At 43.7% G+C, this 15,997-nt stretch overlaps 1 protein-coding gene across 4 annotated transcripts in view; it reads right to left on the bottom strand.

Annotated features, from left to right (window-relative positions):
- RERE (arginine-glutamic acid dipeptide repeats) overlaps positions 1-15,997 on the bottom strand; it is a 309,682-nt gene that overhangs the window by 176,953 nt on the left and 116,732 nt on the right. The window contains exon 6 of one of the 4 annotated variants that reach the window (XM_019511789.1): positions 5,144-5,209. The exons of 2 other annotated variants lie outside the window; for them this stretch is intronic. In XM_019511789.1, the coding sequence (XP_019367334.1) occupies positions 5,144-5,209 (66 nt within the window). Of the gene's footprint in view, positions 1-5,143; positions 5,210-7,729; positions 7,937-15,997 lie in introns of those variants that run through there. One more of the 4 variants, XM_019511792.1, reaches the window with a different exon arrangement.

The following is a 15,997-nucleotide window of genomic DNA, read 5'->3' as shown; positions in this document are numbered from 1 at the left end:
CGTTGGGTTAGTTTTTTTTTTTTTTTTTTGGCTTGCAGCCGACCAGGCCCGCTTCGGCAGAGCTTGGCAAGATCGCTGGGCAGTGCTCAGGAAAAGAGGCAGTGTGGGAGCAGCAGGGACATTTTCACACGCAGCCTATATTGCTTGGGGTGAGGAGGACTGAGGCAACATGGGGTGCTGAAGAGCAGGTCTGAAGTATAGCAGAGGGCTCAGAAATGGCGCTGCAAATCACAGCTGAACTGCACTGCTAGGGCTGAGCAGGGCCCCAGACTGGGAGCACAGGGCTGAGTTGCCAATCAGAACTGAGGGGCAAATGGAAAAGCACACATAGCACCTCTCTCTCCACTGCCCAGCCTTGATAAGATAAGCTAGTCTGAATCCCAATGTCAACATTTAGACCCACAGCTCCTGGGGCAGGTTCTATTTTTTTGACTTTCGGAAGGAAGGAGAGGAAATACATGAGGTTGATCTCAGAGGCCAAGTCACAGGCATGCTGCCTGCTACAGGGACATGCCTGCTCTTCTCTGAATAAAAGCACAGTACACAATCAATCATACGCCTATTACACCAAATTACATCCATGGAGAGGTGGTGATCTCAGTATTCAACCCGAGGGACTACAACCTTCATCTCATACGCAATGCACACCTTTGTCACCATGCACGCAGGTACCTTCTCCTCTGCAACACGTATCGTGCCAAAGAACTGGTGCCACTGGCTCCCTGGAACTGTGCCACTAGCCAAAAGCGGTTATAAGCTTTCTGGTTAATAAAAACGTGCGTCTTGAAAGAACCAAACCCATTTTCAAAACAGCAATCTTGGCTGTCTCTGAAAATTAAGTTGATCTCCTGTCTGACAGAATCCTCCCTGATCTCTGTGTGCTGAGATGATCTATAATTAAGCAAATTAAAGCTTAAGCAGAAAAGGGGCTTCAAAAAGGCTCAGTGTGCCTCTCTCCAAGTCTACTGGTTCCTCTTGGGAGGTCTCCGGGAATGTTGTTAGAAACCTGCCTACCACAAGCCACTCTCCAGTGCTACGTGGGCACGGCAGTAAGCCAAGACATCACACCACACATGGGAAAAGTTTCAGAAAGCTAATTTAAAATGGTTGCGGCCTGGGAAGGAGTGGGTCACTGCACCCTGAAAAATATCGAGAGGAGAGGATGAAAAGAACAGTCTCTGGGGAGAGAGAAAAGTACAAGCTGTTGAGTCCGGATGATTTTATCAATATGACAAACAAAGGATCCAAAAGGAGCAAGAGAAGTAAAGTCTAGAAACCAGCTGAAGTGACAGAAAACATGGGAGGAATAAAGGGTCAGTCTTAAGTGGCAAAAGTGAACTCAGGGGTACTCAGCAGCTTCATACTAGAGCATGTGGTATTTAAAGTTACTTACTAATGGCCTGGAAAAGGGGGTAAAAAGTAGCACTTACTGCCACCAGTTATAGTCTGTATTTCCCTCTCTCTCAAATTGGCTGTTAATGCAGATGAGTGCATCCACAATTATTCAAATAAATGGGCTTCCCATGTTAAGGAGGGTTAGAAATGCTCCTGCTCCCACATACAAACCAAGGAAAGTCAATCAGGATTAGCAAGAGGCTCCCCCTACAGCCAAGGCTATTCTGTAAAATGCTGACTCCTGCATCTCATCTACCTTTCACTGAAGTATTGGAGCTGGTCTCAAGTACTTACAGGACAGTAAGTTCAATGGACAGAGTATGATGGAGTATGGCAATTCCCAATCACTAGGGACCTACTTACAGTAATTCATAGGTTCTCGGTATCCACGATCATGACAGTGTCCACAATCACAGGAAATATTCCATCGGTCATGATTTCCCAGGAAATCAACCCAAAAACAAAAAATCCCAGCATATTATTTATATAACATGCAGTCTTAGAATCTCTTAATCCTTACAAAGATACTTAGACAACGCAGCAATCCCGCAGCCACTCTCACGAGCTTGAGACTTACTGCAGCAGTGGCAGGGCTTCTCTGCTAATCTACGCCGGGAGGGGGGGGGGGCTGGCAAATGCCCCCAAAATAAGTCCTTCCTGCCACAAGAAGCCGTGAAAATGGTTTTGTCTTGCCACAAGTTAAGCAGGTCCCCACTAATCACTGGGGCTAAATGTGATGAAGAACAAGACTGTATGTGGGAAGACTGACCAAGAGAAGGGGCAATGAACATGCTCTCCTTGGAAACACTCTGAAAATATCTATCGTTTGCTGTCAGTGGTTGCTTCTCCAGGCAAAAAAAATTGTTCCTCAGAAGCACTTTTATAAGTAATCTGAGGAAAGGGTTCTGCGTCTCCAGAAGGACCGATCCCCTGAAAGGGAGAATAATTATCCCCATTTCCCGCTACCTGGGTGGCTAGATTTTAGCAGGAGGTTCCTATGGACCCACAGACATAGTGGGTATATCATTGGCAAGACACGCTTACTAGAATGGTATTCTTTCCATTTTAAATTTTAAACCTCTATAAAACAGAGTCTCACATGTTTCTTGTCATCCTCTAGGCCCCCAAAAATACTCCACACCACACACATTCTTCCTATAAAGCTCAACACACACTTGTTGCTGTATTGCAACAACTGCCTTACCATACTTAAACACTGGCCTTTAAAAGCTCAAATACTCTGAAGCAACATCCATGGCAGGGCTTGGGAGGAAGCAATAGGGTTGTTTTAAACATTTTTATAACAACGCTCTAATTTAAAAGGGAGGCTTAATTAATTTTCTCCCCACAAAACAGGCCTGACTGGGCTTCAGATTTTCAATGTGAAAAAGTCTGAGCGTGGATAGATAGGACAGGGAGTGTGAATTAGGAATGTCTTCATCCATGCTCAATTTTTATTAATCTATTAACAGTTTTCAAAACAAAAACAATCAGAAATCTGGAAATCCAAGTGACACAGTTTAAGGATGAATAGATGTTAAGTTAAAAAGGGATCACGATCAAGGTATAGTTTGACTTCCTGCATGATACAGGCCACAGGACCTTACTCAGGAATTCCTGCCTAAGGCCATAAAATATGGCCACTGCCTTTTAATTTTATCTTCATTTAAAGGCTTTGAGTGACTGGGGAACCCACTACAGACACTTGATAAAATTATTTCAACAGTTAACTCCCATAACTCTGAAATTTAATCCAGATTTCCCATTTTGAATTGGTCTAGTTTCAACTCCCAACCAGTGTATTTGGTTATGACTTTATGCCATCAGACATTAGATTCCTGAATTATTAGTTCTCTTCTCTTCATGCACAGGATACAACAGGAAAGTGAAGCTGATTACAAGTCTATGACATTTTTCAAACTGAATTTTATATCCTGTTTTAACAGCAGATACTATGTAAAAAAAAAAAAAAAAATGAAGCAGCTGTTATGTGCATGAACATTTGCATTTAAGTGAGGAATTGCACCTCTGGTTTTAAAATTTAAAATGTTTCAAGATTAATAAAACAAAATGGAAGTTTCTGCAACTCCTGAATTGAAAACAGGAACAGGCAAACCTGTGTTGACAGTTTTGCCTTCAGTGCAAGTTTCATCCTGTTGACTGCTATAGGAGTCAGGACATGAAGGAGGCGAAAGAAAGACCATTCCTGTTGCGCTCTCTGAAAAGACAAGAAGCTGGAAAGATTCCTGAACCACGCAGGGCAAGGACCTCATCTTCGGGGGTCTCAATAAGGATATGAATATAAATTGGGTTCATTTCTGAGCTAGATTTATACGGAGGGCTGAAAATTGGTCTGGTCCTAAATAGAACTGATCGCCACATTTCCATTGTGAGAGATGAGTGAAATACAAAAACTAAGCAGCATTTAAAACTAAATGAGATACTAATTTAGTGGCTAATATTTTGCTGGCAAATAAGAGCTACTCTGAAGTTTCCTTTATTTTTTCCAAATGTTAGTATTCATTTTATTTTCCTTAAAATGAGGAGTCCAAATGCCGTCATCCCGATGAATTACTGGAAAAAAGTGATCTGGTTTCACTGAATATTCCTGGTGCACTTTAATAGCTTGCATACATACAGTTTGTTATAGTGTTGCAATTGTATTGGTTCAGAAAAAAAATAATCACTACAGGAGTATAAACACCCTAATATGGACACAGATGTATCAGGATAAACAGGCTTGTATCAGTCTAGTTTTAAGAGGTCAACATCCCTGTACACCTCACTAAAAAGACTGATCACTCATCCAAGTCATTACAGTCCCCGCTCTGCCTAACCGCCACTGATGCAGGAGCCGAGCTCTGTACCACTTCTCAGGGTAGCTCACAGGGCTGATCTGGTGATCTACCATGAGGTTTCTGTTGTGCCGCACAAGAAAGTGAACTCCCATTTGCAGACCTGGTCTAGTTTACCTGGTCAGCAGAGCCTGCAACAGATTCAGAAGTAACCTGTTCAGCTTTTACTGAGCAAATATAGTGGGGAGTGGAGGTGTTTGGCATCTCTTCAATATAAACCCTCTGACCACTTCAGGAACCTGCCCACACCACTCAGTCTTGCTTTGTAGCCCTTGGTCAGAAGGCAGACAACACTGATGCAAGGCTTGAAGAACAGGAGACGTAAGCAAAGCATGGATGACTGCAGGCACTGATATGCTGACAAGGAGGGACAAGGTTTTTAATTAAAAACAAATTTCAACTTTGAGATATGGAGATGTGGGGGGGGGGGGACACCACACCTATAACCTTACTGATTTACCGGGCACTAACTCCTCATAAACCAAGGCATACAACAGGAAAAAAAAAAAAATACAGACCCACTGTACTCAGCTATGAAATCTTTAGGGCTCAGTAAAAGCTCTCCCTTTCACATGCTAATCTTTCCAAACTACTGGACAAACACACACTGCACTGCTCCTTGGGCAGAAAGTGTTCTGCACTAGCTGTCTGAACAGCACCTAGCAGGACGGGACCTGAACTTGGCTGAGTCATTACGGCCTGAAGGTTCAGCATCACAACCCACCGTGTGACAGGTTTTACTCACTTTTTGCAGAAGCAACAAGAGATCCCAATGAGGCAGTCTAAACCACACACACAGTCAGCGGCAGGGATGGAACTTGAAAGTTTCCAAACCGGCCCCGAGCTTTGCCCAACCAAAGCATACCAACTCCTACTCACAGCCACAAACCTACCAGGAGTGCTGCTTGTCCCAAAATGGCAGTCCATCATCACCACCACAGGAAAGGTAGTGAAGAAATCTGTGTGGTGGGGGAGGAAGCAAAGGATGAATCAAGGGCTCGGAGAAACCAAAGAACAGTGCAGCATCACACACAAGAACAGAGAGCATTATATATCAGCAATAGGTGGCTCCGGGTATAGATGGATACAATTCTACCTATCAGTACATACAGTGTTGACATTAGATGTTATAACTGGTCCATCTGTATACTTCTGGAAAGGATACAAATAAAGAGAGAACTGTCGCAACCTAAACCCTGATTTAGCTAAGTTGTATTCCTACAAAAGCACACAAATCTAACGGTTGTATTGTAACAGGTGATGCACACTCCTCAGATCCCCTGGCTTTTAAAGTGGATTAGCAGGCACCTCTGTCCATAGCCCCCCAAAAGGCATTCAATTCATTCCTTCTTTAAAAAAATAAATAGTAGTTTATTCTGTGTTTGTAGAGCACCCAGCTCAAGGAGCCTCCTCCGACTGCAGGTTCAGGGTGAGCCCTACTTAATGGAGGTCTCCGCCACGTGCAAGTGCTTACGTAAAGGAGGATTACCAGCATGCCATTCTCAGCAGATTTTTGTTTTGCCAAATGCAACATTTTTGTTTGACAAGTATGTTTTGTTATGATCTAAAAGGGTTTTCATTTCTTCCACCTCTGCTAGTTTAAATTAACCTGATACGCCTTAAAAACAAACATGGCCAAGCTTTCAGCTCCACGCTAGAGCCCAGAATCTTTCCAGACACCCCATTTTGGTTTTTAAATCCAAGTGATGAGGAAAGGAGTTGGAAAGACCACCCTGGACAAAAATCTTCTATGGCATAGCATGAAAACTAGGGATGCAGACAGTGCAAGCAATTGCCTCACTCCTCCTGAAGGAAGTACCCCCTGACAGTAAGGCTAGGTTCCTGCTAACCAAGAGGTCCACACAAGGTGGACACTGCTTCAGAGGTACCTTTCCAGAGCAACTTTTGGGGGCTGGACTCAACGATCTTCCAAGGTCCCTTCCAGCCCTAATGTCTATGAAACTTTTCACCCAGATTAAGGATGAGTCCTCAGCCAAAGAAGAAGAATGGACAAAAATCATGCGTGTACTGTAGCTTCTAACACTACACCAACCTCAGTTACTGACAAATCCTCGATATCCACCTATTACTAAACATTCACTGTTTCATTTCACCCTGACACAGTTCAAGGAGAGGTGGAAGGAACAAAGCCTTCCTGTGCTCGCTGCACTCATCCGCCCCGGATGAGAGGACAACTCGCAGCCCATTTGGTCCTTGGGCCTCTGGTGAGGCCAGTAGCCAGGCAGTAAGTGCTGTTGCAACGCCAGCATTTGCACACATGCTTATCTTCCAGGTAGGCCAGTGAACTGTCAGTGTGGCATCTTGTAGGTATACAGCCACACAGGCAATTATCCCTGTCCCAAACCATGCAGACACTCCAGAATACAGTGCTTGCAAACAGCAACTGGAAAAGAGAAGTTACCACAAACCAAGAAGTACCATGAAGCAGCGGTCCTTCTGCAGATGTGATCATGTCTGCAATCCAACCAGCAAGCCAGAGGTCCACATCACACCAACGCTGCCCGCCACACCGAGCTCTGCCCCAGCTCAGGTAGTGCTCCAATAAGACTGCACTGCAGAATCAAGTTCCCTTCCCCTCATTTCCCTGAACACCCCAATGTCCCCCAACTTCCACTAATGACAACTCACCCATCGCTCCACCCAGTCATGCACGGAGACCTCCAAACCAGGTATCGAGCATTTACTGCATCTGATTAAGCAGGGACAAGTGGCGTTATTTTATACAGCCCCCCCGGTCTGCATTCTTACACAAATATTTCATTAGCCCAGTACAGCAGATGTGGGTGTAGCTCTCAAAACTGTCACATGACAAACTTCTTTTAATGAAGGTTTCTAATGAGCAAGCCCACACTGGAGACCGACATGGCTGCTTCACACGAATGCGACAGGCGCACAGAACTGTGCTGACTATTTGCTTTTAGACACTTAAAGAAATAGCATCAGAACTATCATTTGCCCAGGCAAACGGGCTCTCAATCAAAACAAGTTCCACCCACCTTCAAGGCAACCAATGGCTGCCGATCTACGACCCTCCCTGCAACATTATCTAAACAGTCTCTTGCAGGCCCAAACATTTCCTACTAGCCACATAGACAAGGCTGCAACCCGCAGACTGGCTCTGCAGCTCCCTACAGACGTGCCACAGACTTGGCATGCAGAGAGCGCAAGTGAAATTAAAACTGCACCAGGAAGGGGGAAGGGGGGGAGGGAAGGAAAAAAAAACAAAAAAACAAAAAAGCCCCGATCCGCACAGCTTCAGCATTCAGGTCCGTGCATCCCTGAGCCAGTAGCTACACTGCTTTCATGCACCAAACATACAGCTGCACAGCGAGGCTGATGTGATTATAAGGTTCTGAAGAACATGCAAGAATAATGAAATGATTTCATAAACATTGCAGAAGTCAGAAATAGCAGCAAAAATCATCACTGGTTAGGGAGGCCAGAGTGATGTAGCCTACCTGCAGGGGCTGAATGGATCATCCATGACTATGACAGGCTCTGGTGGGTTTAGATGTATTCCTGAACCTCTACTTACAGCTAAAACTCTGCCTTTTTCCACTCTAACAACTCAAAATGGAGGCACATGCAGTCTGAGAGACCTCAGAGAGCTTTCACTGAGCTTGTGCTATGACCTAAGCCTGCACGCACAACGCAGAAACTTCGCCCTCGGACTGACAGGACTGAGCATGTGCTGTGACCCTCCCTCATCCACACACTGTCTTACAACGCAATCAATCTCAACCCTGCTGTTTCCGTAAATAAAGCACAGTGAACAGACTCTGCAGCTTCTGCATACCAAGCTAGTGTGCGGGGAAGTGGGGCCTTGGCTAGGGGATCTGAGACGGGCAACGCCGGGGAACAAAACAATTCCAAAAGGCGACGGGGTCTGCATTTCGGCATCTGTTTTACAGCTTACCCATAACATGGTGGCACAATTCATCAAAGATTAGGAAACCCACAGCTTTGCATTGCAATTTCGTTTTTTAAACAAAAAGTCTCGAATACAAATGACAGCCACTGTTAAGACCCATAAAAAGGGCAGACACCTCCGAACATTTTAATACGCAAGCCATTTGCCAGGAAGTAAAAGCAGCAAGCTGCCTTTTAAAGCCTTTTTCATTATTTGTCAGTCCGTAAGCATCTAGGTACTTTTAGACAGCACTCTAAAAGATCTCTGCATGCCACCAGCACCTTTATGATAAGCATCTCAAGCCCCTTTACAAAGGTGATTGTGCCAACTTGAATTTTACCGGTGTAACTAATTTGGTAATGGCCGATTCTGTAACCAGAACAGTTATATAACAGTAAAAGGCCTGACGTGGGCACAGCTATGTTAATATAAAAGTGCCTCCTTGTAGGCTTGTACCACTACCATTATTCTCCCTGTACAGGAATAGCTAACCCATTATGAAATACCTTCATATCAATATACCTGCATCTATGTAGAAGAGGCAGGATGTTGCATTACTTTAACTATATCTTTACCTGAAGTTGCTTGTTTAATCAAAGCTTAAGCATTATTCCCATTTTACAGATGGAACAACAGACACAAGTTAACAGGGTAGTAGCAGACTCATAACTAGAGCTGAGATCTCTTAAAACACTCCCTCCCTCCCTCTCAATTCTCAGGCTAACTTCATCCTTGATATTTCCTTTCCATTTGGCTACCAAAAAGAACCTAAGCAGAGTTTTTAAAAAAAACAAACCTGGAATTAGAAAATGGGGGCCTAAAGGCAGCAACCAGGAAGATAATGCACATACCGCATCCCACACAGCCACAAAGGATTACCAGGACATTTTCTCCGAGAGGTTTTCCCCAGCAAAAGCCTTTGGATCTTTAACATTCATGCAAGGCAGAAGCGTCTCAGCTAAGGTCTTATCCAGAAGACTTGCACAGAGTTGTGCACAAAATTCACTGTGCATCTATCCTGGAAGCATATAGGGCCAAGTTCACTTTGTAAGAATTTGAACCTCTGTCCCAAGGTGTTTACTGCTCCCAATGTCATCATTTCAACTGCAATCTTCCATCACTGAAATCAGTGGCAGTTTTTACCCTCAGACGAGTGCAGGTACACGTCCTCAAAGGGGTTCACAGATGGAGTAACTTCCAGAGGCCCTCATCACTTAAAAGTATCTAAAGCTTTGAGACATCTTTATATCTCAAATTAAAATACTATGAAGGGCCTTCTTAAGACCCCAGAATTAAGGATTATGGCCTTGAAGTGACAACCCAATAGTGAAATTCATCTCTACTTTATATGTGGATGGGGTTCATCTTTTAAACAAAGCCACCCCAAAATATATTTATGCCAGGTTCATCCTTTAAAGGGGACACCATCACCTGTGTGCTCCTTTCTACTGGCTCTGCAAGAATGATTTCACTTAAACACAATTACCAGAGCTGTGTTGACAGCAGTTGAAGATGCTGATGCCCATTTAACTGGAGGAATTATTTTATTGCTATAATAATTGGAGCAGTGTCTAAAATACAGGAAATGAGGAACCGGTTTGTGCTTCAGCTCTGCTGAAAACAGAATGAACATGATAAAAGAACATTTGCTAAATGGTTAGCAAACCAATTGTTAATGGGCTTTTTGTTTGTTTATTAAAGGATTCCAGAAATATAACAGAACAGGATCAAAACTAATTAAACTATCGCATAGTCTCCTGTTAAGCACTTCAATTACTGTTAAGACATATCCCAGCGACTCATTTATATGAAATGAAATCATGAGATTTGAAATTGCACAACAGAAATGCAATTCATATTTAAAACAAGATAATTTGGGGGAAATTTCACAGATACAGACTAGCACAGGATTATTACATAATGTCCCCCATCACAATCTCCCAGCTGGCTGCTTTAAAATACAGCTCCTAAAGACCACTAAACTGAACAAATTCCTCTCAGCCATTCCCCAACTTTTCTTGCAGGATGTTTTTCCAGTCGCCATTTTTAGCAAGTTGCTATATCTGGGTAACAGTTCCCTTCAGTACAGCACAGAAGTTCGATTCCTCTGAGGATAAAACAAACATACAGCACAGCCCTTTAGTCCAATGCCCATCACTGTGACAAGATAAAAAGTTTGAGGACGCTCATATCATTGTCCATTTTGTAGAAGGGAAAACTGAGGCATGGAAACATTGAGGTGATTTACCATCATGACTAAACTAGCTCATGTCTGAATGACATTTTGAATATACAGAACCCATGAGTAAGCAATTAATAATATTTATATTTATCAACGCAAGGTTTTATAATGAACCCATCATTATGGTATCCAAATCATCAGCTTTAAAGTAATCCAGGGCCTTCTAATGCGAGCAACGATCATTATCATTGTTCTAACACTGTGGTCCTCATCCTTGTTAGTACTCAAGACACCTCTTGAGAAATGCCAGCTTTCACTCATTTCTTGACTATGGAAAAAAACTGTCTGTAGCAAAGAACTCAGAAAGACAACAGGTCAGAATGCGCCTCGCCCTGTGGATTCCTATTGGAAATTTCTGGGTTTATCTTCTGAATCACAAGTAGATGTTCACACACTTAATTTTCTGCCACACCCTTAACAAGATCCCACGGCCCCTCAATTGACAATCACTGCTTTAACAAGGAACAGTACTTCGGACAGTGTTAGCACAATATTACAGTTCCCAACAGCTTGTCCCTATTCCAGACCCACAACTAAGTGTACAAACAAACCAGTTACACATGCACAACTCAAACACCTGGAGGAGAGGAGGAGATGCAAGAATACAGAATATAACACGGCGCTGGCAGAGGGCATAAAAGGCAAAGACTGACTGCCGGCAATGCTAACTTGAAAAACACAATTTACTAGCTTGGGGAGGCAAGGGTATGCTGCACCGTTTGGGAGCGTTTTCTCTGTACAGCACAAAGAACAAGATCATTCTGCCGTAACCTGAAAGGTGCTAGTGTGTCCAAGTACTCACTCAAGCAGGCATAACCTTCCCTATGCATCTTCTGCGCCATATTTAATTTCCCGTTTCAATATTTCTTTTTTATAAATGCCACGTGATTTATCATCTGTTGATGGTTCTGTTGCACTTTATGTGGCGTAAATTGTCACTAAGCTTTGCTAAACACGCACACAATATGAAAGCTCGTTTTGAAGCTTTGATCCAAAGCACAAAGGCAAGTAAATTAAGAGCTAAGGTGATAATTTCACCCTTCAGACCTTCCACTGCATTAGACACTGTAATATGTATAGGATCAGACCTTATTTGGAGCCCTCAGTAATAACCAGACACAAAGTGAATTAAAGATGAAGACAAAGGAATAATAAAGTATTGCTTTGTGGCCGTCTCAACTAGCACTTTTAATGTTATTTTAAACATAGCAGGTGTTAAAAACCAGCTCCCTGAGAATCCTGTTTATGAGTCATAGTTCAAAACTACTGATTTTATTTCTATATATTTACAAACAAAATGAGTTTGATTCCTCTCTTATGAGCCATTCAGATGGCATGATCAGTCAGGAGGAATCTCGCAGACAAGGCATATTCTATCAACAAAATAATACTGATGTAAAATATGAGCTTGCGTGCTATTCATGAAGTATTTTAGCTACCCTTTTTATTTAAAGACAAATCTGTTCAATTAACTTAGCATCGTCAAAAACTGAGTACTAGCATTTAGCTGGCTACCTAGTTTTTAAGAAAATCTCAACCATAACTCCTTCACAATTTCTATTCCACTATCTTTTCACACTAAGATAGTTCAACTGTGATGATGTGCCCTAGTCAGGGCTGGAGATGTTCTGCTAATGAAATGCCCTAATGCATCCACCCAGGTGGCATGAAAGTCCATGAGGTCTGGTTGGCAACCTCCCTTCAGCTCCTTTGAAAACCCCAACCCATGCATCCAAATAGCCCAGGCAAGCTACACTCCTATGCACACCACCAAACCGGGTCTGGGGTTAAAACTTTTATTTCTATAGCAAAAGTAATGGTGTTGCAAGGGCGCTGTAGCTATGGTGGGAACATAAGTGAAGCAAGATGTGTTTGATGTCTTTTATTGGACCAGGTTCACAGGCAGTCTCCTTTGAAAGAACATTTGTGCCCAAAAGGGTCTTTTCCCAACTATAAAACTGGCCCAATAAAAGATATTACTTGCCTTCCTCTGTATTTTGGAGAGAGACTAAGGCAACACTTATCTGTCTTCTGTATCTTGGAAACCCGTGTATTTTTTCAAGAAAACACTATAAACACTTCTAACAAACTCTTTCTGCCATAACAGGAAGGACACAGACACACACATAGACACTTAAAATTACCTCCAGCTGATGCTCTGCTCATCTCTGACAACCCCAAAATAGAGAAGTGTAACACTATGGCAAGCAGAGAAGGGAGGACAGGCAGAAGCTTCCCGAAGTTCGCTACAAGTCTTGCTACCACTAAAAGCAGCTGAGAATCCTTCAAGCAAAATATATTCTGATGGGTGACAGTGTAAAAGCTTTAGATAAATAAGAAGGTAAAAGTGCCATCATCAGGAAAATAAACTAGTGCTTTCAGCCTGCATTGCCTGAATCCCAAAGGGTTGCATTTGTGCTGAATTAGGGACAATTTTTTTCCACAAAAGTCACGCCCCCACACACACACTGTATTTATTTTATTCCACTCCATATCTCTGCTTTGTGGTTGTATCCTTATCATGTGGAAATTAAACAAATGTATTCAAGGCTGCTGACACACTCCAAAGCCACACCTGCTTTTCTGCTGCAGGGGACATAATTACATTTAAATTAATAGATATACAGTGAATATGCATTAGCTCACAGACATATTGTTCAGTAAGTAACAAAACCACTTAGCAATGTTTTTACAGTTCATCTCAAACTGGGCACATTAGGGCTGTGAGACGCTTCAGTCCCTGATTCGATCCGGCCTGATTTGGTGGCCAAATCTCTGATTCAAATCAGAGGACCCTTCAATCTCTCTGAATCGAATCAGAGAGATTTGAAAAGATTCAGAGATTCGGACAGAGAGACAGCTTTAAATGTTTTTTCTACATACCTCTAGGTAGCAGGGGCTCGTGAATGCTGTGATGCTGGCGCACATGGAGCGCCCCACAGAAACACGGGGGATCGCCAGCGCACTCGGCAGCAGACCTGGAAGTGGACCAGAAGCACTTCCCATCCACTTCTGGGTCCACCAGGGAGCACACGGGGGCTGCCCTGGCACCACCCTGGCTCAGTGACTGGTGCCTCATGGGTCTGGGGGGGTCCCCTGAGGTCCCCCTGCAGCCAGTTGCCAAGCCAAGGGGTCAAGGGGGGGGGGGCAGCATGCTCCCTGGCAGACTCAGAAGCAGACCGGAAGTACTTCTGGTCCACTTCCAGGTTTGCCACCAAGCACGTGGAGGGCTTCCCGTGCTCCTGTGGGACGCTCCATATGCCCCAGCATCGCAGTGTTCACGAGCCATGCTTGCTACCTCAAAGTATGTAGAAAAAACTTTTAAAGCTGTGTCTGTGTCCGAATCGCTGATTCTCTGAATCAGCATCGAATTTTCAAATCCGAATTCGGCCAAATCAAATCAGGGACAGTCATCCAAATCAACAAATTGAATCACTGTCCCCGATTCAGGCCAAATCTGAATCTGAATTGAATAGAACCCGCTTCGCACGCCCCTAGGGCACATCTACATGATATGATACTGCGCTGTAGCCCATTGCTACTGCACAGTAGCACTGCTGGGCACTAAACGTGACAATGCTACTGTGCAGTAGCTCATTCCTACTGTGCAGCAGCACTGGAAAGAGGCCATGCAGTGATGGGACCACTCGGTCAGTACTGACTGCGCAGGAACAACTGTGCAGTCCACCGCTCACGTAAATGTGGCCACTAAGTTGAGAACCCCCCAGAAAAGCTTCTAAAACCATCTTGCTCTCTGCTTACTCAGACCTTCCTTCAAAACCCGAGACCTCATCTCATCTCAGATGCAAGATATTTGCCCTCCACTCCACTCTTCTCTGTCTTGCAGCTTTTCACTTCCTCTTGCTCCCGCATGTCTGCTCCACCCAACCCACTTCCCCCTTTTCAAAGGTCCAACAGCTCTTTCCTCATTCAAATTCCTCTTTAGAAACACAGTTCAACACAAGTCATTCGTTAAGCCACCTCATCCAAGTACCCCCGGATCAAGATGTCAATTCATTTCTGGCTACCAGGTGTACAGAAGTGAATGCTATTTCAGACGTGACTGTGCCTAAAGGATGAGATGGCCTCTTATCTCTTTGCCTAAAACATGCCACACAACTTCAACATGTTCGTTCAGTGTTTCTTAAAAGGGGCAATTCAGTCTGATGTGACAGTCTCCAGCTACTTTAAAGTGACAGGTAAACTGCATTCCAAACAGGAAATACAAACAGCGCACTGACAAATCCAAAAAGCTTGAAAAGTCCCAGCTGAATCAATTACCTGATCAGCAATTTACCTCCAAGTAAGCACTCCTGAGTGGCTGATATAACTTTGCGTACAATACCATGACAAGCAGCAAACAGAAGCAGAGACAGACAGGCAGAGGAACAAGATGAAGGACACTTTGCCGCTTGTTCTGTGCAGAAAGGTGACCACTGAAAAACCTAACTGAATAGAAATCATGTCACTCATTATCTACACCAGTGGTGTTCGCTCTTCAGGCTGCATGGCTTTGTCATCTGGCTCATGGAGCTCCTCACGGGTCTGAAAATCTGACGGCAGAGGAAGGGCAGCAGCAGCAATCAGTGTGGCTCTGGAAGCTGAATGACACTCTGGGGCACACGTGGGGCCACTCTGGACTGGATACAATACCAACCCTATGGAAAGACCCCATACATAGGGCTAAAAGGTTGAGCACCACTGATCTACACCATCCTGGGAGTCTCACAATGCTCCTATGAGATAGGCATATGGATCCATTACAAATGGAGAAAAAAAGAAAACAGATGCTAAGCGATTTTCCAAGCATCACACCATCAAGACAGTGGCAGAGTCAAGAATAAACAAGTTAGATTGTTTGATTCCCTCCCTCTTTACGTGCATGACCGAACATGCACACATCAGCGATACAAAAAAACCACCCAATTTGTTTCAAGTCCGTCCTCCTCATGCACCTTCCCCTAAAGATCTGCTTGAATTTATGCAGTTTCTCTGTTGCCCAGGTTCACCAGAAGAAAGCACCACCCAGTCTCTGCCACTTGCAGTGCAGTGCCCTTCTATTTGAATCATTTCAGAAAGGAGTGTGTCAGCAAATGCTGCAGGACCCTGCCACTTATCTGAACTTGAAGACTACAGCATAACCTCATAAATCCGGCACGCTTAGGACCGGGCACCTGCCAGAAAAGTGAAAATTCTGGATTTTTGATATCCAGATTTATGAGGTTATACTGTAGTACGAGTGAAAGAAGGAAGAAAGAACGGCTCCAAAACATTTCTTTTTATTTTATTTGCTGCTGGGGGGGGGTATAATCTTTACTGTTTTTAATTAACTTATGGCAGTTAACACAAGGAAAAATTCCAGTTTTCCCACCAGACTGAGGTATACACTGAACCTCTTCATAGCCCTTAACCTGACTTACCAATGCACATCTTTACTAGGATTTTAGCTTGTATTTATTACCTACTATTAACTAGGACAAGTTAGCACACTTGTTTCCCAAGAAAAGAAAAGGCCAGAAAGAGTCAAAGCCTTTGAGTCATAGTTTCATAGTTTCTAGGGTCGGAAGGGACCTG

Source organism: Gavialis gangeticus, unplaced genomic scaffold (assembly GCF_001723915.1).
Source record: "Gavialis gangeticus isolate Ggan-Ray unplaced genomic scaffold, GavGan_comp1, whole genome shotgun sequence".
NCBI lineage: Eukaryota > Metazoa > Chordata > Crocodylia > Gavialidae > Gavialis > Gavialis gangeticus.
The sequence above is the reverse complement of the archived record's forward strand: the minus strand, read 5'-3'. Positions and strand labels throughout refer to the sequence as shown.